Source organism: Ornithorhynchus anatinus, chromosome 16, assembly GCF_004115215.2.
Source record: "Ornithorhynchus anatinus isolate Pmale09 chromosome 16, mOrnAna1.pri.v4, whole genome shotgun sequence".
Taxonomy (NCBI): Eukaryota; Metazoa; Chordata; class Mammalia; order Monotremata; family Ornithorhynchidae; genus Ornithorhynchus; species Ornithorhynchus anatinus.
This window is the reverse complement of record NC_041743.1, coordinates 2902310-2924580: the sequence shown is the minus strand read 5'-3', so window position 1 is coordinate 2924580 and position 22271 is coordinate 2902310. Positions and strand designations below refer to the sequence as shown.

At 54.1% G+C, this 22271-nt stretch overlaps 1 protein-coding gene across 1 annotated transcript; it reads left to right on the top strand.

The window, feature by feature from the left end:
- Positions 1-4586: 4586 nt before the first annotated feature.
- On the top strand, positions 4587-21983 carry RXRG (retinoid X receptor gamma). Its single transcript, XM_029080438.2, has 10 exons — positions 4587-5122; positions 7348-7445; positions 7842-7974; positions 8628-8807; positions 10423-10580; positions 14240-14369; positions 15569-15701; positions 16761-16852; positions 17688-17793; positions 20955-21983. Exons 1-10 carry the CDS (start codon positions 5074-5076, stop codon positions 21100-21102), a joined length of 1227 nt encoding a protein of 408 aa, XP_028936271.1. The 5' UTR covers positions 4587-5073; the 3' UTR covers positions 21103-21983.
- Positions 21984-22271: the final 288 nt, after the last annotated feature.

Genomic DNA, 22271 nt, shown 5'->3' with positions numbered 1-22271 from the left:
ATCCGAGGCCCAGAGAAGTGAAGTAACTTGCCCAAGGTCCCAGAGCAGATAAGTGGAGGAGCCGGAGTCGTTGTAGACTGTGAGCCCGTCGTTTAGACTGTGAGCCCGTTGGTGGGCAGGGATCGTCTCTGTTGCCGAATTGTACATTCCAAGCGCTTAGCACAGTGCTCTGCACATACTAAGCGCTCAATAAATACGACTGAATGAATGAACCAAACGTGAAACGAAAGACAAAAACAGCTCCAGTTTCCATCATCTCCTTCCCCGCCTCCTCTCCCCGCTTCTATCTCCTTTTCTTTTCTCTCTTCTCTCTGTTTCTGTCTCCCTTCCTTTTTTTCCCCTCCTGTTCTGGCTCTTTATTTTTCCTCTCCCCTCTCACAAGCTTCTCTTTCTCCTAAAATCTCCCCCTTCTCCCCTCCCATCCCCAGGTTGGTGGAATGCCCGTTGCCATGGCAGCAAGGCGCTTATTATTAAGACAATCGCTTCATTAGTAAGAGTCCTCCGGTCCTGGGAATTGGGGGTAGGGGGTACAGGAGGGGGTGGTCCGGGGCGGGGAGGGGGGTTTGTCTTTTCCAGTTTGGCGAGAAGGGGAACTGGAGTTTACCTCAGGCACAACCAGGACTGTCTTCTCCCAAGTGCTTCGTAGAGTGCTCTGCACGTAGTAAGCGCTCAATAAATATCACCGATCGATAGGTTGACCAACCCCGCTTCTCGTGTGGACGGAGGTGAAGGGGCAGTGAGGTCTGGTGGGCAGAGCAGGAGGCTGGGAAGCAGGACACCTGGGTTTTAGTCCCATCTCTGACCCTGGCCTGTCGTGTGACCTTGGGCAAGATCCTTAACCTCTCTGATCTCAATTTTCCCATCTTTAAAATGCGCGAGGGGGAGAAACACCCATTTCCCCTCCTTCTGTAGACCCTGAGCACGGTTTGGAACAGGGACTGGGTTCCATAAAATTATAGCGTTTCTATTTTAGTGCTTAGCACAGTGCTCTTCCCTGCCCTTTCTCTTCTCGGAAGAGATTTCAATGATTTACAATTACAGGAGCGAGGGAAGAGGTCCGGAGCACTCGCATCGGATACAGTCCCTGTCCCTCATGGGGCTCAAAATCTAGAGGTAGACTGTCAGTTCCTTGTGGACAGGGAACATGTCTACCAACTCCGTTGTACTGGACTCTCCCAAGTGCTCAGTACAGTGCTCTGCACACAGTAAGCGCTCAATGAATACAATGGATTACTCGATACAGGACTCTGCACATGGTGGGGATTTAGCAGGGACAAGCAGGGTGCCGACAATCCAAACACCAGATTTTAAGGCATAATAATAATTATTATAATAATGGTATTTGTTAAGTGCTTACTGTGTGCCAAGCACTGTTCTAAGCACTGGGGAAGATACAAGGTAATCAGGTTGGACACAGTCCCTGTCCCCCATGGGGCTCACCCTTTTAATCCCCATTTTACAGAGGAGTAATTGAGGCCCAGAGAATAATAATGATAATAATGTTGGTATTTGTTAAGCGCTTACTAGGTGCAGAGCACTGTTCTAAGCACTGGGGTAGAGACAGGGTCATCAGGTTGTCCCACGTGAGGCTCACAGTCTTCATCCCCATTTTGCGGAGGAGGTAATTGAGGCCCAGAGAAGTGAAGTGACTTGCCCACAGTTACACAGCTGACAAGTGGCAGAGCCGGGATTCGAACCCATGACCTCTGACTCCCCAGCCCGGGCTCTTGCCACTGAGCCACGCTGCTCCTCATTTAGTATTATTATTGTTTAGGGTTCTGCCAATCAATGGTATTTACTGTGGGCAGAACACTGTACTGAGAACTTGGGTGTCCAATCTAACAGAATTGGTAGACAGCGTTCCTGTCATTCATGCATCCAATTCTATTTATTGAGCGTTTTTTGTGCGCAAAGCACTGTACTAAGCACTCGGGAGAGGACAAAAGAACACCGCACAGTCACATTCCCCGCCCACGACGAGCTTACGTCGAGACACAGACGCAGAAAACCCGCCAGCCCAGGTCATACCTGAACCGTTGACTTTCCATCTCGTCAAACGCCCTTCTCGGACTCCCGGTCCTGGAAGTCAGTTGGATTTTTTTTCCCCCGAACGCGGCCCCGACTCAATTACCTTAAAAACTCATTACCGGTTCATTTGTGCGGTTCCGCTGACTCTCTCCTTAGGTAACGTCTTCTTATTAAAGCGGAGAGGCTGCTTCTCCAAAGTTTAGGCAATTCTCATTGAAATCTTATCAGCTCCCTCTCTCCGGGGCCTTCACGGCTGATTTACGGTGTGCCGAAGAGGTCGGGAAGCTGGAGGTTGGATGGGGCCGGAGCGTTCGCCTTTATTTATTCCACAGAAGCCTTGGGGTTTAACCCATCCCTGTCAGGTTGATTTCACCAGATCTGGCCTAGCCAAAGTGGTCCCAGGCCCACAGCAGTGCGTTCTGGGTCCATTCAGTCGATAGTATTTAATGAGCGCTCGCTGTGTGCAGACCACTGCGCTAAACGCTTGGGAGAGTACCGTACAATCATAGTCACATTTCCTGCTCATCACAAGCTAGCGGTTCAGAAGCAGCATGGTGCGGTGGCTAGAACACGGGCCTGGGAATCGGAAGGTCATGGGTTCTAATCCCGGCTCCAGCGTTTGTCTGCTGCGTGGCCTTGGGTGAGTCACTCCTCTGGGTCTCAGTGACCTCTTCTATAAGATGGAGATTGCGACTGTGAGCCCCATGTGGGACGGGGACTGTGTCCAACCCGATTTGCCTGCATCCACCCCAGCCCTCAGTACAGGGCCTGGCACGTAGTAAGCGCTTAACAAGCGCCATAATTATTAATTAGAAGGGGAACAGACATGAATAGAAATACAGAAATGACAGTTATGGACATCAGTGCTGTGGGGCTGGGACGGGGGGAGATGAACAAAGGGAGCAAGTCAGGGTGACTCAGAAGGGAGTGGGAGAAGAGGAAAGGGGGGGGTTTAGTCAGGGAAGGTCTGCAGCTGGTGATTTGACGTGGGGGGGGGGGCGGGTCTCTGCCATCTGCCTCTCCCTCCCCGCCCCGGCGGAAAAGAGCCCGCTTCTGGAAACTAGGAAACCAGGTTCTAGTCCCCGTGTCAGCGGGGAGGATTGCGATGGGAGAAGCGGCGTGGACTCGTCGAAAGTCCCCGAGCCTGGGAGTCAGAGGCCCGGGGTTCTTCTCTTCCTCTCTTCAAAACCCTCCTTAAAACTCACCTCCTCCAAGAGGCCTTCCCAGACTGAAATCTGCTTTTCCCTCTGCTCCCTCTACCCCCCCTTCACCTCTCCTCAGCTAAGCCCTCTTTCCCCCCCTTTCCCTCTGCTCCTCCCCCTCTCCCTTCCCCTCCCCTCGGCACTGTACTCGTCCGCTCAACCGTATATATTTTTATTACCCTATTTATTTTGTTAATGAGATGTACATCACCTCGATTCTATTCATTTGCTATTGTTTTAATGAGATGTTCATCCCCTCGATCCTATTTACTGCTATTGTTCTTGGCTGCCCGTCTCCCCCGATTAGACCGTAAGCCCTTCAGAGGGCAGGGACCGTCTCTATCTGTTACCGATTTGTCCATTCCAAGCACTTAGTACAGTGCTCTGCAAATAGTAAGCGCTCAATAAATACTATTGAATGAATGAATGAATGAATGATCCCGGCTTTGCCCGTTGTTTGCTGGGTGACCTTAGGAAAGTCACTTCACTTCTCTGGGCCTCAGTTCCCCCCTGTGTAAATGGGGACTAAATACTTGTTTTTCCGGAGGCTGCCGCGAAAGACACCAGGCAGAGAGGCCCCGAGGGACGGACCCTTGGCCTTCAAAATGGTCACCGTCCCCCGACTTCTCCCGACTAGGCCGTCAACTGCGGCAGGCAGAGACGATTCTGGGATGCACGGGGAGAGCGGGCCGAGGGGGCCCCCGTCGTACCGGCTTCACCGACCTGCCCCCCGCACCCGAGCCGGGGAGGAGATCCCCGGGGGAACCCCTCAGAACCGGCGCCGAGCTGTGGCGGGACCGGTTTCCGGCCTCATCCCCCAGCAGTGGCATCTCCGGTCAGCTGTGCCCTCAGGTGTCCGGGCGGGGGTCAAAAAAAGGACCCCTCCAAAGCCCAGCCCCTCCCGACTTCACCTTGCCACTAAGCTCATCTAGTATCAGTCAATTGCGCGCTCACTGTGTGCAGAGCGCTGAACTAAGCGATAGGGAGAGGACAACGCCTCCGAATCAGCAGACCCACTTCCTACCCAAAATCAATCAGCAGATGTAGCGAGCGCTTACTGTGTGCCGAGTTTGGGAGAGCTCAACACGCCAAAATCAGCGGCCGTGTTCCCTGCCCACAACAGACTACAGTGTCCCGCTCTGAAACCTGGAGCGCGGAAAAGAATATAATTTATTTATACCACAGTCAGCCTCCCCCTCTGGACTGTTAGCTCTCTGTGGGCAGGGAACGGGTCTGTTTATTGTTCTAGCCGACTCTCCCAAGCGCTCAGTTCTGCACCCGGTGAGCGCTCGACGAATACGACCGAATGAATGACCGCGTGACATACCTACCGGCCTCCCCCGTCGCCACTCCATTGTCCGCCGACGGAGAATGGATAGGCGTTGAGGAGAGGGAAGGCTTTTTAATAACACGGCATTGATTTTGGGGGACGTGTGCACGTCTGTGTGTGTACGTGCGTGTCACCGAAGGCGAAGGAGCTGAAATCATCCGCCCCTCCCTCCTCTGACAACCCCCGTTCAGTCAAACGTCGACCGGCTCAGATCTGTCCGGACGGGGCCGCCGACCCGGTCTCCCACAGATTAGCCCCAGCGGAAAAGCGTGGGAACACGGGGCCCCCCTCGTCTCGATCGGCGAGCGGCAGAGGGGCCGGCGGCATCGAAGCCGCAGCGCGGATATCCTCGGCCATCCCGGGATCCGGGGGTGTGAGGTGGAAGGCCGCGGCTCCCGTCCGGGCTCGGTCCTAGAGGAGGAGAGGCCTTGGCCCCCGTCCAGCCGCCTGGAAGTTCGGGGGAGATTTGCTCCCCCTTCCTCCCGGAGAGACGGTCGAAGCGGAGGATTAAACATGTTTGGAAATTATCCTCGCTTGACCAAGTTTTCTGCGGGTTTTGGTGGTGAGTATCCGTCGCCTGGTCTCCCCGGGGCGACCTGGGCCGGGAGGAGGAAGGAGCGGAGGGGAGGGGGGGAAAGGGGAGAAGGGGCTATTTAGGAAACGATTTGAGGAGGGGGTAAGGAACTTCTGGGCTCCACACCGCTCGTACGAGATTTTTGTAAGCACAGTGTGGGTGTTGGTGGGATTGTGTGTGTGTGTGTGGGCGAGCTTGTCCTCGGAAGAGAGGAGAGAGGGAACACCGGGAAGGTGAATGTGTCTGAGGGAAAGGTGAGCGTGTAGGTGTACGTTTTGGGGTGCGGGGGGGAGGTGTGTCAGCAAGCGGGCCGGCCCAAGGGAGAGTATGTACAAATATGTGTGTGTGAATGTGTCGTGTGTGTGAACGGAACTAAAGGAAGGGTCTGGGAGGGGACCTGCCGTCCCCCGGCAGACGCGAAAAGTGAGATTTCATCAGTACGCTGTCCCTGCTAAGGAGCAAAAATGATGTATTGTTCTATTGTCCTCTCCCAAGCCCTTCGTACAGTGCTTTGTACACAGTAAGCGCTCACTAAATACGACCGAATGAATTGGGAAGGTGGTTTGGGAGGTGGAATTCCTTCCACTCTTTCTGCTTCCCTTCCTCGATTTGTTTTTTTCTAATTTCGCCTCTGTAATTTGTGGCTCCGTCACCCTGCCCGGAGCCACCATGGGGGGGGGGGGTGTGTGTGTGTGTGTGCGCTTTTGTGTGTTTGTGTGTGCATGTGTGTGTGGAGCTGACTGAAGGGTCAGACAGGCGAGAGTCCGGACGGTGAGAGAAATGGTCTGCTTTTCCGGCACTTTGGCTGAGGACCCCCCTCTTATTTTATAATGATGGTATTTATCAAGTACTCACCACATGCCAAGCGCCGGAAGAGATACAAGATCATCAGGTTGGAGGGGAAAGAAAGTGCTTGGGCGAAGCAGCGTGGTGTAAGTGGCTGGAGCAGGGGCCTGGGAGTCGAAAGTCACGGGTTCTAATCCCGGCTCCACCACCTGTCTGCTGTGTGGCCTTGGGGAAGTCGCTTCATTTTTCTGCGCCTCAGTGACCTCATCTGTAAAATGGGGATGAAGACTGTGAGCCCTTTCTAGGAAAAGAACCGTGTCCAACTTCATTTGTTTCCACCCAGTGCTTAGTACAGTGCCCGGAACATAGTAAGTGCATAACAGATGCCATTATTATTACTATTATTATCAATTGATCAATCAGTGATATTTATTGAGCACCAACTTACTTCTGATACTCTCCCAAGTGCTTAATCAATCAGTCAAGGGGAATAATCGGCCACTTATTACACGCAGAGCACCGCTCTAAGCGCTTGGGAGAGGACAATTCGAGAGTATTAGCAGACGTGTTCCCTGCCCCAAATGAGCTTAGTGTCTAGAGGGGGAGACGGACATTAATATGAACAAATCGGTAATTTACCCTAAATTATTTTAAGGTATGTCCGCAAGTGGGGTCGAGGGGCGGGGAGAATATCAAAAGTCCAAAGGTCACAGTTGCAAGTAGCGTGGCTCAGTGGGAAGAGCCCGGGCTTGGGAGTCAGAGGTCATGGGTTCAAATCCCGGCTCAGCTGCTCGTCAGCTGTGTGACCAGTCACTTCACTTCTCTGTGCCTCGGTCACCTCATCTGTAAAATGGGCATTAAGACCGTGAGCCCCACGTGGGACAACCCGATGACCTCGTATCCTCCCCAGGGCTTAGAACAGTGCTTTGCACATTGTAAGTGCTTAACAAATGCCATTATTATTATTATTGTTCTCTATGCCTCAGTGACCTCATCTGTTAAATGGGGATTAAGACTGTGAGCCCCACATGGGACAACCCAATGACCTTGCGTCTCCCCCAGCGCTTACAACGGTGCTTGGCACAGAGTGAGCGCTTAACAAATACCATCATTATTATTATCATCCAAGCGCGTCGACGACGCAGAAGGGAGCGCTGAGGAAAAGGGGGCTTAAGTAGGGGAAGGCCTCGTGGAGGAGGTGTGACCTTAATCCTGCTTCGAAGGTGGGGAGAGTGATGGTGCGGCGGCTATGGAAGGGGAAGGGGTTCGACCGGGGCACGGTGAGCAAGCTGGCGCTAGAGGAGCGGAGTGTGCGGGCTGGGCTGGAGTAAGAGATGAGCGAGGTGAGGTGGGAGGGGGCAACACGTTTATATTCTGGGGGGCGTCCTCCTCTCCTCCCCATCCCCGACACCCCCTTCTCTTTCCAGATTCTTCAGCCCCCGCCAGCTCAACGTCCTCGATCCCGGAGACGGTACTGACCCCGGGAAGACCCACGGACGTCCTCCCTGGCTTCATCGAGGCTCCAGTAGGTGCTGTGGGGGCGTCCCCCTCCCCCGGCGGGTCAGGGTTGGGGGGCGGTCCCCTCGGGAAGGGTCAGGGTCCCCCCCGTCATCTCTCCGGCCTCTCCACCCGCTCTGGGGAAGTTGTGAGCTCCGTCCTCTCTGGCTGGACGTCTCACGGCCTTCGGATGGGCCGTGAATACTCAGGCTCTAGTAGCGCCCGAGCCCCGAGTGGAGATGGGAGGGCTCTGTACTCACTGGTTGAGTTGGTTGGAATTCCGGGGCTGGGGGTGGTCGCCTGGCGCTCTGTCTCCGGATCCCTGGCCGGGGGACTCCTCCCGGGCACTGCGTCCCCTCCCCCCGACGCCCCCCAACTCCCCTCCCGCCCCGGCCCCGGCCCCTGACCCGCTCCTCTCCCGCAGAGCGGGACTGGCGGGTCGGAGGACGTGAAGCCTTCGCCGGGACTGTCCGGCCTGGGGCCGGTGAGCTGCCCGTCCGCCAGCCCGGGCCTCCTGGCTAAGCACATCTGTGCCATCTGCGGCGACAGAGCCTCAGGTGACGGAGCTCCCCGCACCCTTCCGGTTCTCAGACCACACCCCGGGAAACCCACCAGGGGACCGCTTCTGGCCCTGTGGTGCGAGGGATAGTGCGATGGATTTCTAGCGTTGAGGAAGGCATTCAAGGGTTGTGGGTTCGAGTGTCTAATCGTGTTTCTTAGAGAAGCAGGTTGGCCTAGTGGAAAGTGCATGGGCTTGGGAGGCAGGGGAGGTGGGGACCTTTTCCTCTTCTGTTCTCCTCCTCTTCTACTTCCTCCTCCTCCATTTCCTCCTCCTTCTTTACCTCCTCCTCCTCCTCCATTTCCTCCTCCTCCTTTTCCTCTACCTCCTTCTCCTCCTCAGTCAGTGGTATTTATTAAGCGCTTACTGTGTGCAGAGCACCATACTAAGCGCTTGGGAGAGTAATAATAATAACGACGATATTGGTTAAGCGCTTACTATGTGCCAAGCGCCGGAGTATAATACGACAGAGTCGGCGGTCACATTCCCTGCCCACCAGGAGCCACCTCTGCCCGCCCGCCTGCCCCGCCACCCGCGGATTGCCGGGCTCCCCCTCCCCGGCCTCGGTCAGGATGGCGGCGGGCCTAGGCCGGGGGGGGTGCCCTGACGGGGGTCTCCCCCTTCCTTTCCTCCTGCTCCTGGGGGGTCCAGGGAAGCATTATGGGGTGCACAGCTGTGAAGGCTGCAAGGGGTTCTTCAAGCGTACCATCCGGAAGGACCTGGTGTACACGTGCCGGGACAGCAAGGACTGCTTCATCGACCGGCGCCAGCGCAATCGCTGCCAGTTCTGCCGTTACCACAAGTGCCTGAGCAAGGGCATGAAGCGTGAGGGTGAGGGGGCTCGGACGCGTACCCCGCGCACACGCGTGCACTCACGCACCCGCGCCCTGCGCCCCCCCCGGACCTCCCACGGGGCGCGTGACGCTCACCCGTCCCTCGCCCGGGACGCGGGGCCTTCACCTGCATGGGGCACGTGCCATTCGCCTGTACCTCGCGTGGGTCGCCCCGAGCGGCGCGGCCCGGTGGGCGGAGCCCGGCCTTGGGAGTCGGAAGGTCACGGTTTCTAAGCCCGGCGCCGCCACTTGGCTGCTGCGTGACCATGGGCAGGTCACTTCACTTCTCCGGGCCTCGGTTCTCTCATCTGTAAAATGGGGATGAAGACTGGGAGCCCCGTGCGGGACAGGGACGGTGGGCAACCCGATTATCTTGGATCTACCTCAGTGCTTAGAACAGTAAGCGCTTAACAAATACCATAATTATTAACTATTATTATTAAGGAGCACACAGCGTTCACCTACACCTCACACGGGGCACATGTGGTTCACCTATAGCTTGCAAGGCACACACACGCCATTCACCGTTATCTCACCCCGGGCATATGCCGTTCACCTATAAAGTGCACGGGAGACACACGCCATTCACGTGTACCTCGTCCGGGGCATCTGCCCTTCACGTGTACCTAAGGCATACACATACACACACACACCTGGAATCTCCCGTATCAGGAGTTCTATTTAGACACCCGCCCAACGTCTGCCAACTGGGTTCCCTGCCCATAACGAGCTTACGGTCTAGAGGACTATATTATCGATTACGGTGGCGTGTGTCAAGTGCGGACTTTGTGCCAAGCACTGGGCTAAACCCTGGGGTAGTTACGAGGTAACTGGACCCAGTCCCTTGGGGAAAAGAGAACGGCGGAGAGAGGGGAGATCCCCTTCGCACAGATGAGGAGACTGAGGTCCAGAGAGGGTAAGGGGCTCATTCGAGGCCGCGCAGCGGGCCGGGGTCGAGCTGGGGTTTGGTTCCCGGGGAGGGTCCTGGGTGACCTGAGGCTGAAGGCCCCACTCCGGGCCCCAGACTTTGGGCCGCCAGCCAGTCAGTCGTGGTAATTTTTGAGCGCTTACTGTGTGCAGAGCACTGTACTAAGCGCTGGGGAGAGTCCTATAGAACGATCAAACAGATACGTTCCCTGCCCACAACGAGCTGATCGTCTGGAGGGAGAGACAGGGCGTCCCGGGTCAGTCAAACCAGGAGCCTCATGGGGACCTGCTGGACTAGACTCTTTGATAATGTTGGTATTTGTTAAGCGCTTACTATGTGCAGAGCACTGTTCTAAGCGCTGGGGTAGATACAGGGTAATCGGGTCGTCCCACGTGAGGCTCACAGTTAATCCCCATTTTACAGATGAGGTCACTGAGGCCCAGAGAAGTGAAGTGACTCGCCCACAGTCACACAGCTGACAAGCGGCAGAGCCGGGAGTCGAACCATGACCTCTGACTCCCAAACCCGGGCTCTTTCAGCATCGTCCTTCTCGGGGCTCACGGGGAGAGGGCGAGGCTGGCATTTAAAACCCCGGTGACCCCTCGCACCTCCAGCGTCCTCCCCCGGCCCCCTGCCCTCCCTGGTGGTCCTGGACACTGACCCCGTCACGTGTCTCTGGGCCCAGCGGTGCAGGAGGAGAGGCAGCGGAGCCGGGAGCCCGGAGCGGAGCCCACGGGCACCGGCCACGAGGACATGCCGGTGGAGAGGATCCTGGAAGCAGAGCTGGCCGTCGAGCCCAAGATGGAGCCGGAGACGGACCGGGATCAGAATCCCCAGAATTCGGTCAGCGGGGGCCCGGCCGGGGGCGGTGGGATGGGGGTGGGAGAGGAGCACCCAGTCCTTGTCTCTTCCAGCATCCCCTGGACTGCTCTGCTGGGAGCCAGTGAGGGCAATTTCCTGTCACGAGAGCCGGGAGTTCATCAATCAACCAACCGATCAATAATAATAGAAATAATTATGTTATTTGTTAAGCGCTTACTATGTGCCGAGCACTGTTCTAAGCGCTGGGGTAGATCCAACGTAATCAGGTTGTCCCACGTGGGGCTCACAGTCTTCATCCCCATTTTACAGATGAGGGAACTGAGGCACAGAGAAGTTAAGTGACTTGCCCACAGTCACACAGCCGACAAGTGGCAGAGCTGGGATTCGAACTCATGAGCCCTGACTCCAAAGCCCGAGCCCTGACTCCAAAGCCCCTGTTCTAAGCGCTGGGGTAGATAAAAGGTCATCAGGTCGGACACAGTCCCTGTCCCGCTTGGGGCTCGCAGCGTTACCCCAGCGCTTAGAACAGTGCTCGGCACATAGTAAGCGCTTAACAAATACCAACATTATTATTAATCCTCATTTGACAGATGAGGTAACTGAGGCACAGAGAATAATAATATTCATTCATTCAATAGTATTTATTGAGCGCTTACTACTAATAATAATAATAATGTTGGTATTTGTTAAGTGCTTACTATGTGCCGAGCACTGTTCTAAGCGCTGGGGTAGACACGGGAATCAGGTGGTCCCACGTGGGGCTCACAGTCTTAATCCTCATTTTACAGATGAGGTAACTGAGGCACCGAGAAGTGAAGTGACTTGCCCAAAGTCACACAGCTGACGAGTGGCCGAGCCGGGATTCAAACTCATGACCTCTGATTCCAAAGCCCGTGCTCTTTCCACTGAGCCACGCTGCTTCTCTGACACCAGAATTGTAGGGCCCCTTCTCCCCTTCTCCAATGATGCTATTTATCTCTCCCCTTAGTGACGTCAGGACTCTAACACCATTTTATCTGTTAGTTGTTTGTCCATTAATTTCTCCTCTGTGGTTATTACTCCTATCTACAAATTACCTTAACTCTGTATTTTCATCCATTCATCCTGATGTGTCTTTCGCATTAGACTGCCAGCAACCTCAGAGCAGGGACCGGATTTCTCCTTTTACTGTTTTTTTTTCCCCAAGATAGTGCTCTGTGAGTCCCAAGACAGGGCTCTGCATACACAAGAGGCATAATCAATACCAAACATCATCACTTAATTTCCACAGGATTGAGATGTTTAGGCACAGAAAGCATAGGTCCTTTTCCAATGCCAAGTGAAACTGCAGTTCCAGGACAATTGAGTGGATGGAGGAAAGGAATTGGAGCAAGGATACTTGATGAATGGAAGTTTGTCTCCAGTCCAGTGAAGTGCCCATTCAGAGACCTGGTCAGTCTCAGCCCTCCCTAAAAGAGCTAAGGGCTCTTCCCACAACTACCAGGGCCCAGTTAGCCTCAGCACAACTGATCCTTGCAGCTTAGGATAATGATAGTAATGAAAATGATGATTGGATCTACATGGTTCTAGCACGCCACATGAAAACTGAAGCAGCATGGCCTAGTGGAAAGAGCACAGGCCTGGGAGTCAGAGGACCTGGGATCTAATCCCAGATGGGTCAATTGCCTATTATGTGACCTTGAGCAAATCACTTCATCATCATCATCAGTGCTATTTATTAAGCCCTTACTGCACGCGGAGCACTGTACTAAGCACTCAGGAGAGTACAGTATCACAGAAATGGTAGACATGTTCCTGTGAGTCAGTTTTCTCATCTATAAAATAGGGATTCAATACCTTTTCTCCCTCCTATTCAGACAGTGAGACCCATATGAGACAGGGACTGTTTCTGACTTGATTATCTTCTATCTACTATGTGCAGAGCACTGGACTCAGCGCTTGGAATGGACAAATCGGTAACAGATAGAGACGGTCCCTGCCCTTTGACGGGCTTACGGTCTAATCGGGGGAGACGGACAGACGAGAACAATAGCAATAAATAGAATCGAGGGGATGAACATCTCATTAAAACAAAAGCAAATAATGATAATTATTTGTTAAGCACTTACTATATGTCACGCACTACTCTAAACTCTGAGGTTGATACGAGGCGATGAGGTTGTCCCATGTGGGGCTCACGCTTTTAATCCCCATTTTCCAGATGAGGTAACTGAGGCACAGAGAAGTGAAGTGTCTCGCCCAAGGCCACACAGCTGACGGGTGACGGAGCCGGGATTAGAACCCAAGACCTCTGACTCCCAAGCCCGGGCTCTTGCCACTGGGCCACGGGATCCCTATCAATAAATCAGTTAATAATTTGGTGTTATTTATTAGGCGCTTACTCTGTGTGGAATCTTTAGTCTTTCAAAGGAGCCCCGTGTGGGGCGGGGACTGTATCCAACCTCATTATTCCTGTATCTACCCCAGCGCTTAGTACAGTGCTTGGCGTCCAGTAAGCACTTAACAGATGCCATTATTATTATTTCAATAGAGTGAGTAGAAACAACCCCTGCCCTGAAGGAGCTTACAGTCTCCTGCGTGTAGAGCACTGTGCTGAGCGCTTCGGAGAATATAACAGAGTTGGCAGATGCGATCGGGAGTCTCCGTTGCCCAATTGTACTTTCCAAGCGCTTAGTACAGTGCTCTGCACACAGTAAGCGCTCAATAAACACGATCGAATGAATGAGACAAACATCAAAACAAACGGCAGGTAGGGGAAGCGGCGGAGGATGAGGATATCGGATGTAAATGTTTGAGGGGGTCACGGACTCAAGTTTATCCCGGTAGGAATTTCTCCTCCCGGTTCCCAACTTTTCACTGGAAAGATTTTCCCTCTCTCTCTACCCCCAGGAAGGTCAGTCCAGAAAGAAAAGAGAGGAGAAAGGAGGAGGGAGAAGAAAGGAGGAGGGAAAAGGAGGAAAGAGAAGAAAGGAGAAGAAGGAGGAGGGAGCTGGGGGGCAGAGGGAACGCCGGGACATCTCTGAACCGAAGCGGAGGGGTCAGAGGTCGCCCCCGAGGAGCGTTCTACCACTGGGCCACCCCCCAGTGATGTGAGGGACGTCGAGATATCTCCTAGACTCCTCAGGGACTGCCCAGAGTGAGCACTGCCTCCCTAGAGCCCCGGGGAGATCCGAGAAAGCTGAGGGGCCGGGATTTTCCTTCACGCATTTATTAATTCGGTCGTGCTTACCGTGCGCAGAGCGCTGCACTAAGCCCTTGGGAGAATGCAATGGGACAATAAATGGACACATTCCGGGAAGCAGCATGACGTGGTCGCTAGAGCCCGGGCCTGGGAGTCAGGCGGTCACGGGTTCTAATCCCAGCTCCCCACCTGTCTGCCGGGGGACCTCGGCGAAGTCACTTCACTAGTCGGGCCCCGTTTCCTCACCTGAAAAGCGGGGCTTGAGACTGTGAGCCCCATGTGGGACGGGGATCGGGTCCGACCCGATTTTCCAGTATCCACCCTGGCGCTCGGTACGGGGCCTGGCCCATAGTAAGCACTTAACAAAGGCCATAATAATTATTACCACATGCCCCGCTCACGACGAGCTCGCGGACTAGAAGGGAGTTCTGAAGCGATGTGATGGACCCCCTCCGCCTCTCTCCCTCTCTCGGGTCCCTTCCCTCGGATCCGCCGCCAGACCAACGACCCCGTCACCAACATCTGCCACGCGGCCGACAAGCAGCTCTTCACTCTGGTGGAATGGGCCAAGCGGATCCCCCACTTCTCCGACCTGGCCCTGGAGGACCAGGTCATTCTGCTCCGGGCCGGTGAGTCCCTTTCCCCGCTTTGGTCCCCGGACCTCTCCCCGCCCGGGGCTGCCATTTTGGAGCGGGGTCCGGAGGCTGTGCCACGAGGTCGTGAACCTGTGGAGCAAGGACTCTTGGCCTTCGCTAGGGAAAGATGGAGGCAAGGAAGATGGAAGGGGTCACCTTCATTACTTCCCTGGGAAAAGGGAGCGTGGGTAATTGGTTCTTCTTCTTTCTTCTTCTTCTCCTCCTTTTCCTCCTCCTTCTCCTCCTTTCTTCTTCTTTCCCTTCTTCTCTCTCTTCTTCTCCCTTTTCCCCCTCTTCTTCTCTCTCTTCTTCTCCCTTTCCCCCCTCTTCTTCTCTCTCTTCTTCTCTGTTTTCCCCCCTTCTCTCTTTTCCCCCTCTTCTTCTCTCTCTTCTTCCATTTTCCCCCTCTTCTTCTTTTCCCTCTTCTTCCTTCTTCTCCTTTCTCCTCCCTCCTCCTTTCTTCTTCTCCTTTCTTTTCCCTCCTCTCCCTCCTCCTTTCTCCTTTCTTTTCCCTCCTCCCTCTGCCTCCTCTCCCTCCTTTCTTCTCCTTTTTTCTCCCTCCTCCTCCCTTCTCTTTTCTCCCTCCTCCTTCTTCCTTCTCTTTTCTCCCTCCTCCTTCTCCCTTCTCCTTTCTTCTTCTCCTTTCTTCTCCCTCCTCCTTTCTTCTTCTCCTTCCTGCGTCTCTTTTCTTCTCCTTCCTTTGACTCCTTTTCTCCTTTCATCTTTCTTCTCCTTTCTTAATAATGCGAATAAACAATCAATATAATGATGATAATAATAATAGCAGTGTGGTCTAGTGGCTACAGCCCTTGGACCCTGGGGTCTCAATGCTGCTGGGAAGGGAGCTAGTGCTCAGAGTCAGAGGATGAGGGTTCTAATCCCAGCTCTGCCACTTGTCTGCTGTGTGACCTTGGGCAAGCCACTTCACTTCTCTGGGCCTCAGTTCCCTCATCTGTCAAATGGGGATGAAGACTGGGAGCCCCATGTGGGACAAACTGATTACCTTGTACCTACCCCAGCGCTTAGAACAGTGCCTGGTACATAGTAAGCGCTTAACAAATACCATTATTATTATTAGTGTTATTAATAATAACGATTTCCATACCATTGGAGAGGGAAACGCGTTGGGGCTCCTCTGAGGCGGAAGGGGTCGGGGTCACCCTCTCAGAATCCCTCGCTTCTCGCCCTTCCAGGCTGGAATGAACTCCTGATCGCCTCCTTCTCCCACCGCTCGGTGTTTGTGCAGGACGGCATCCTCCTGGCCACCGGCCTGCACGTGCATCGCAACAGTGCTCACAGCGCCGGCGTCGGCTCCATCTTCGACAGGTATTTCACCCCCTCCGCCACCCCCCATCCCTCATGGGCACCGGAGCCTGGCACCCGCCGCCCGCCCCCCCAGGAGAACAGTAGGGTAGGGAGGAGCCGAGATCTTCTAATAATAATAATAAAAATAACGGTACTTGCTAAGCCCTTACTATGCACTAAGCACTGGGGTAGATGCAAGGGTTGGCCACAGTCCCTGTCCCATGTGGGGCTCACACTCTTCATCCCCATTTTACAGATGAGGGAACTGAGGCCCAGAGAAGTGAAGTGGGTTGCCCAAGGTCACACAGAAGACATGTGGCCTTGGTGGGATTAGAACCCAGGTCCTTCTGACACCCAAGCCCGTGCTCTATCCACTAAGCCGTACCGCTTCCTTTTGCCGGCAAGGAAAGGGAGGTGCGGAGCGGTTAAGCGACTTGCCCAAGGTCACACCCCATTTCCACGTATCCATCCCAGCGCTTAGTATAGTGCCCGGCGCACAGTAGGCACTTAACAAATACAATTATTCATAATACCGGTGATATCTGTTAATCAATCGATCGAACGTATTGAGCACTTACTGTGCGCAAAGTACTGTACAAAGCGCTTGGGAGAGTACACTATAACAACAGACACATTCCTGCCCATGACGAGTTTACTATGTGCTGAGCACTGTGCTGGGGAAGGAATAAGCTAAACGGGGGGGGGGACACGGTCCCTGTCTCACATGGGTCTCACAGGGAGGGAGAGCAGATATTGAATGCCCATTTCCCAGATGAGGAAGTTGAGGCTCAGGGAATTTAAGTGACTTGCTCGAGGTAAGCGTGCCCCGGCCAAAAGGAGTTTGTTGGTTCTTTAGTACCTGGGTCATGGGGGGGGGAATATCCCAAAATCTTTTCTGCCCCAGTTATCAGCTCCAGCCAAGTAGAGTCTGTGGGGTGGACAGAACGGGGGTCACGGGGGGAAATATCCAAGAACCCTCTCTGGCCCTGAGGGGTCTTGGTCCCAGCCAGGAGGGGAGGAAGGGGCGGGGGGGGGGTGTCTCTCTGATAATCTGATTTTATTACTTCCCGCCCCAAACAGGGTCCTGACGGAGCTGGTGTCCAAGATGAAGGGCATGAGGATGGATAAGTCGGAGCTGGGGTGTCTCCGAGCCATCGTGCTCTTTAACCCGGGTAAAAGTCGCATCGTGACCCGTCGGGGCCCCTCCACCCCCAAGGCTCCGCTTCCCTTGGGCCTGCACCTCGTCGCGGCCCTGCTGAGAAGAGAAGCAGAGGGAAGCATTCAATCCGTCTGTCGGATTTATTCAGTGCTTACTGTGTGCAGAGCACTGCACTAAGCGCTTGGGAGAGGGTTCTGTTCAATAAACAGTAACAGACATTTTTCCTGCCCGTCGTGAGCTCACAGTCTGGAGGGGGAGACAGACATTAATGTGAATCGATAATATAACGGTGATAATAATAACAGCAGTGTGGGCTAGTGGCTAGAGCCTTGGGCGCCACGAGGACCTGGGTTCTAATCCCGGCTCCGCCACTTCTCTACTGAGGGACCCTGGGCGAGTCGCTTCACTTCTCTGGGCCTCAGTTCCCTCATCTGAGACCGCGAGCCCACTGTGGGACAGGGACTGCGACCGACCTGATTTTCTTTTTTTATTTTTTATGGCATTTGTTAAGCCCTTACTGTGTGCCGGGCACTGTATTAAATGCTGGGGTAGATAAAATCTAAGCATAACTGTGGGATCTGTCAAGCGTTTACTACGCGCCAGACACTGTACTAAGTGCTGGGGGAGATACAAGCTAATCAGGTCGGACGCGGTCCCTTTTGAGGCTCGCAATCTTAACCCCCATTTTCCAGGTGAGGGAAGTGAGGCTCCGAGAAGCGGCGTGACTTGCCCGAGGTCACCCAGCAGACAAGGGGCGGGGCCGGGATTAGAACCCAGGACAAGGCTCTATTCACGAGGCCACACTGCCACATGATGATGTTCCAGCCTCCCGGCCTCCTCTCTTTCAGACGCTAAAGGCCTGTCCAGCCCCTTGGAGGTGGAGTCCCTGAGGGAGAAAGTTTACGCTACGCTCGAAGGATACACCAAGCAGAAATACCCCAGCCAGCCGGGCCGGTGAGAGTTATAATAATAAAAATAATGATGATGGTATTTGTTAAGCGCTTACTATGTGCCAAGCACTGTTCTAAGCACGGGGGTAGATACAAGGTAATCAGGCTGTCCCATGAGGGGCTCCCAGTCTTCCTCCCCATTTTACAGATGAGGGAACTGAGGCCCAGAGTAGCTAAGTGACTTGTCCAAGGTCACGCAGCAGAAATATGCTTACTCTGTGCCAAGCACTGTTCTAAGCGCAAGTTAATCAGGTCGGGCCCAGTCTCTGTCCCACACGAGGTTCACCTTCTTAATCCCCATTTTACAGATGAGGGGACTGAGGCCCAGAGAAGGGGAAACGACTTACCCAAAGTCACACGGCAGACACCGCCGCACCCGCAAAGAGGGGTCTGGCACCGTCCAGCGTCCACAGCTGATGCTCAGGGAAATGGGGAGGGGGTCCCCAAAGTGGCCAGAGGGACCCCCAGACGGGGAGAGGGAGGGTCCCCTCCCTCCCATCCTCATGAGAAGCAGCGGGGCTCAGTGGAAAGAGCCCGGGCTTGGGAGTCAGAGGTCGTGGGTTCCAATCCCGGCTCTGCCGCTTGCCAGCTGTGTGACTTGGGACGAGTCACTTCACTTCTCTGTGCCTCAGTGACCTCATCTGGAAAATGGGGACGAAGACTGGGAGCCCCACGGGGGACAACCTGATCACCTTGTATCTCCCAGCGCTTAGAACAGTGCTTTGCACATAGTAAGCACTTAACACATACCATTATTAATAATATTATTATTATCCCCCCTCCCCACCCACCCACCTCCCCTGCGGGCGGGGCTGGAGAGCCGAGCCTAGAGGCGATGCAGCGTCGCCCCTCTGCGGCCATCGAGGGAACTTCACCCAGCGGCAGCTAATAATAATAATAATAACAATAATAATAAAAAGTAATAATGTTCCTTCCTTCATTAAATCGTATTTATGGAGGGCTTACTGTGTGCAGAGCACTGTAGTACGCGCTTGGAAAGTACAATTCAGCAATAGAGACAGTCCCTGCCCACAACAGGCTCATAATAATAATACTAATAATGTTGGTATTTGTTGAGGGCTTAGTACTTGCAGAGCACTGTTCTAAGCGCCGGGGTAGATACAGGGTCATCAGGTTGTCCCACGTGAGGCTCACAGTCTTCATCCCCATTTTACAGATAAGGGAACCGAGACACAGGGAAGTGAAGTGACTTGCCCACAGTCCCACAGCTGACAAGTGGCAGAGCTGGGATTCGAACCCACGACCTCTGACTCCCAAGCCCGGGCTCTTTCCCCTGAGCCACGCTGCTCGTGGTCTAGAAGGGATCAAAACAAGTCTACGGGCATCAATATAAATAAATAGAATTAGATATATAACGTGAGCTCGCTGTGGAAAGGGAACAATAATAATAATTATGGTAAGCACTTACTATATGCCAAGCACTGTTTTAAGCACTGGTGTGGATACCCTCAAATTGGATTGGACACAGTCCCTCTCCCACATGGGGCTCACAGTCTTATTCCCGATTTTACAGAGGAGGGAACTGAGGCACAGAGAAGTGACGTGACTTGCCTAAGGTCACACAGCAGACAAGTGGCGGAGCCGGGATTAGAACCCATGACCTTCTGACTCCCAGGCCCGGGCTCTATCCATTACTCCATGCCGCTTCCTTGAAAATGTCTGCTGTTTTATTGTCCTCTCCCAAACGCTTAGGACAGTGCTTTGCAAACAGTAAGCACTCAATAAATACGATTGAATGCATGTATCAATGAATACTCATAATAATCCGTATGGAGAGAAAAGACAACGGTCCTGGTAGTTAAAGGATCTGGGTTCTAAATCCGGCTCCGCCGCATGTCTGCTGCTGTGTGACCTTGGGCAAGTCGCTTCACTTCTCTGGGCCTCAGTTCCCTCATCTGTAAAATGGGGGTCAAGAGTGTGAGCCCCTAGTGGGACAGGGACTTTTCCAACTTGATCTGCTTGTCTGCACCCCAGCGCTTAGTACAGTGCCTGGAACAAAGTAAATGCTTAATTCATACCACAATTATTATTATTATTATTATTGTTATCATCACTTAACTTCTCTGTGCCTCAGTCACCTCAGGCACTCAGTCAGTCAGTCAACTGAATTTACTGAGCGCTTACTGAGTGCAGACTACTGTACTAGGCGCTCAGGAGAGTCAGTAAAACAATAAAACAGGCACATCAGTAAAATGGGAATTAAGACTCTGAGCCCCACGTGGGATGGGGACTGTGTCTAACCTGATTAGCTCATATCTAACCCAGCGCTTAATACAGTGCCAGACACATAGTAAGCGTCTAAGAAATATCATTTATAAGAGCGAAAAAAAACTGTATACACTTGGAGTCTAGTTTGACACTCCTTATGCATTAGGCGTCCAGTACTGTGTTGTGAACACGGTCAGTACCAATAGCGTAGGGAGTTCAGCACACATTAGGGAATAAATATCGGCGATGAGGACATGCAGTAGACGGTGGGGGTCGGTCATCTTTGTCCTCGTCCAAGGAGAGCTTTCCAAGTGCTCAGTACAGTGCTCTGCACACAGAAAGCGCTCAATAAATACGATTGAATGAATGAATGAGAGGGAGAAGCAACCCTGGCCTCAGGCTCTCCAATTCTCCACCTTTCCAGCTTTAAGTCATTTGTGGTCAGTCATTTACTCGTGCTTACTGTGTGCAGAGGACTGTACTAAGCGCTTGACAGAGTCCGATGTAACAGTAACAGACATATTCATTCATTCAGTCGTATTTATTGAGCGCTTACTGTGTGCAGAGCACTGTATTAAGCGCTTGGAAAGTACAATTTGGCAACGGATAGAGACAATCCCTACCCAGTGACGGGTTCACGGTCTAGAAGGGGGGAGACAGACAACGAGACAGAATAAAACAGACAGGCAGTAGGCATTCCCCGTCCACGACGGGCTTACGGTCTTTAAGGGCCTGGACAGACCGGGGTCTGCCCCGGGTGGGCTCGGGACTCGAGGGTCGTCGAGACGAAAGGTGGCGGGGGACGACGGTGGGCGTGGGGGCTGAGGGAGAGACCCCGCGGAGGGACCGATGACCCCGGCAGTGGCCGGAGAGCTGGGATTCGGGAGGGTCCCGACCCCCTGACCCCGACGGCTCCAATCCGACTCCCGCCTTCAGGTTTGCCAAGCTCCTGCTCCGCCTGCCGGCCCTGCGCTCCATCGGCCTCAAGTGCCTGGAGCACCTGTTCTTCTTCAAGCTCATCGGCGACACGCCCATCGACACCTTCCTCATGGAGATGCTGGAGACCCCGCTCCGCCTCACCTGACTCGCCGCCGATGCCCCTTCCCCCTCCAGGCCATCTGACTGCCCTCCATCCCTTCCTCCTCCGCTGTCCCTTCCCCCTCCAGGCCACCTGATTGCCCACCGTCCCTTCCCGCTCCAGGTCACCTGACTGCCCTCCATCCCTTCCCGCTCCAGGTCGCCTGATTGTCTGTTGCCCTTTCCCACGCCGGGTCACCTGTCTACCCTCCATCCCTTCCCGCTTCAGGTCACCTGATTGTCTGTTGCCCTTTCCCGCTTCGGTTCACCTGATCGTCTCCTTCCCCTTCCCGCTCCAGGTCACCTGACTGTCCTCCATCCCTTCCCGCTCCACATCACCTGACTCCCCACTGCCCCTTCCCACTCCAGATCGCTTGATTACCCACTGTCCCTTCACATTCCAGGTCAATGCCCTCCCCCCCACCGCTCCAGGTCACCTGATTGTCCGTTACCCCTTCCCTCTCCAGGTCACCCGACTGCCCACCGCCCGTGTCACCTGCCTGCACCCCACCCTTTCCTGTCCCGTCCCCCCCGACTCTCTCCCACCCCCTGGGGTCCACTGGGTCCACCGCCCGACAACGGCGGCGCGGTGCTCCGGGAGGAGAAATACCCAGCGTAAGGCCCTGGGGCTTCCTCCCCGTCTTCTCCCCCCAACCCCTCGTTCCCAACCCACTGTGGCTGCCTGCCTTCAGTCGAGAAGCCTCTTCCCGCACCCGAGACCTTCGAGGTAAAGTTTTGTACAGGTTGGAGGTCCTCCACGATGGTGGGAGAGTGTGGAGGGGGAACCCTCCGGCCAAACCCTCTGTACAAAGAATCAGTTTGAATTATTTTTTCACTTGCCACAGAAAAAGCCAAATGAATAAAAAAATGATAAAATCATAGATGAGATCTTGGCCCCGCCCGGAGCCTAAATGGTGTAGACGCAAGGTTTCGAGACCAGACTCGGGTCCCTGTCCCAAATGGAGCTCACGGTCCCTCTTATCCCCATTTTACGGGCGAGGAAACGGAGGCGCAGAGAGGTTCAGTGGCTGGGCCTAGGACCCACAGCAGGCCAGGAGCAGAGCGGGGACTCTGGCTAGCGGGCTTACATTCATTCATTCATTCATTCAGTGGTATTTATTGGGCGCTTACTATGTGTAGAGTGCTGAACTAACCGCTTAGAAGAGCAGAATAGAA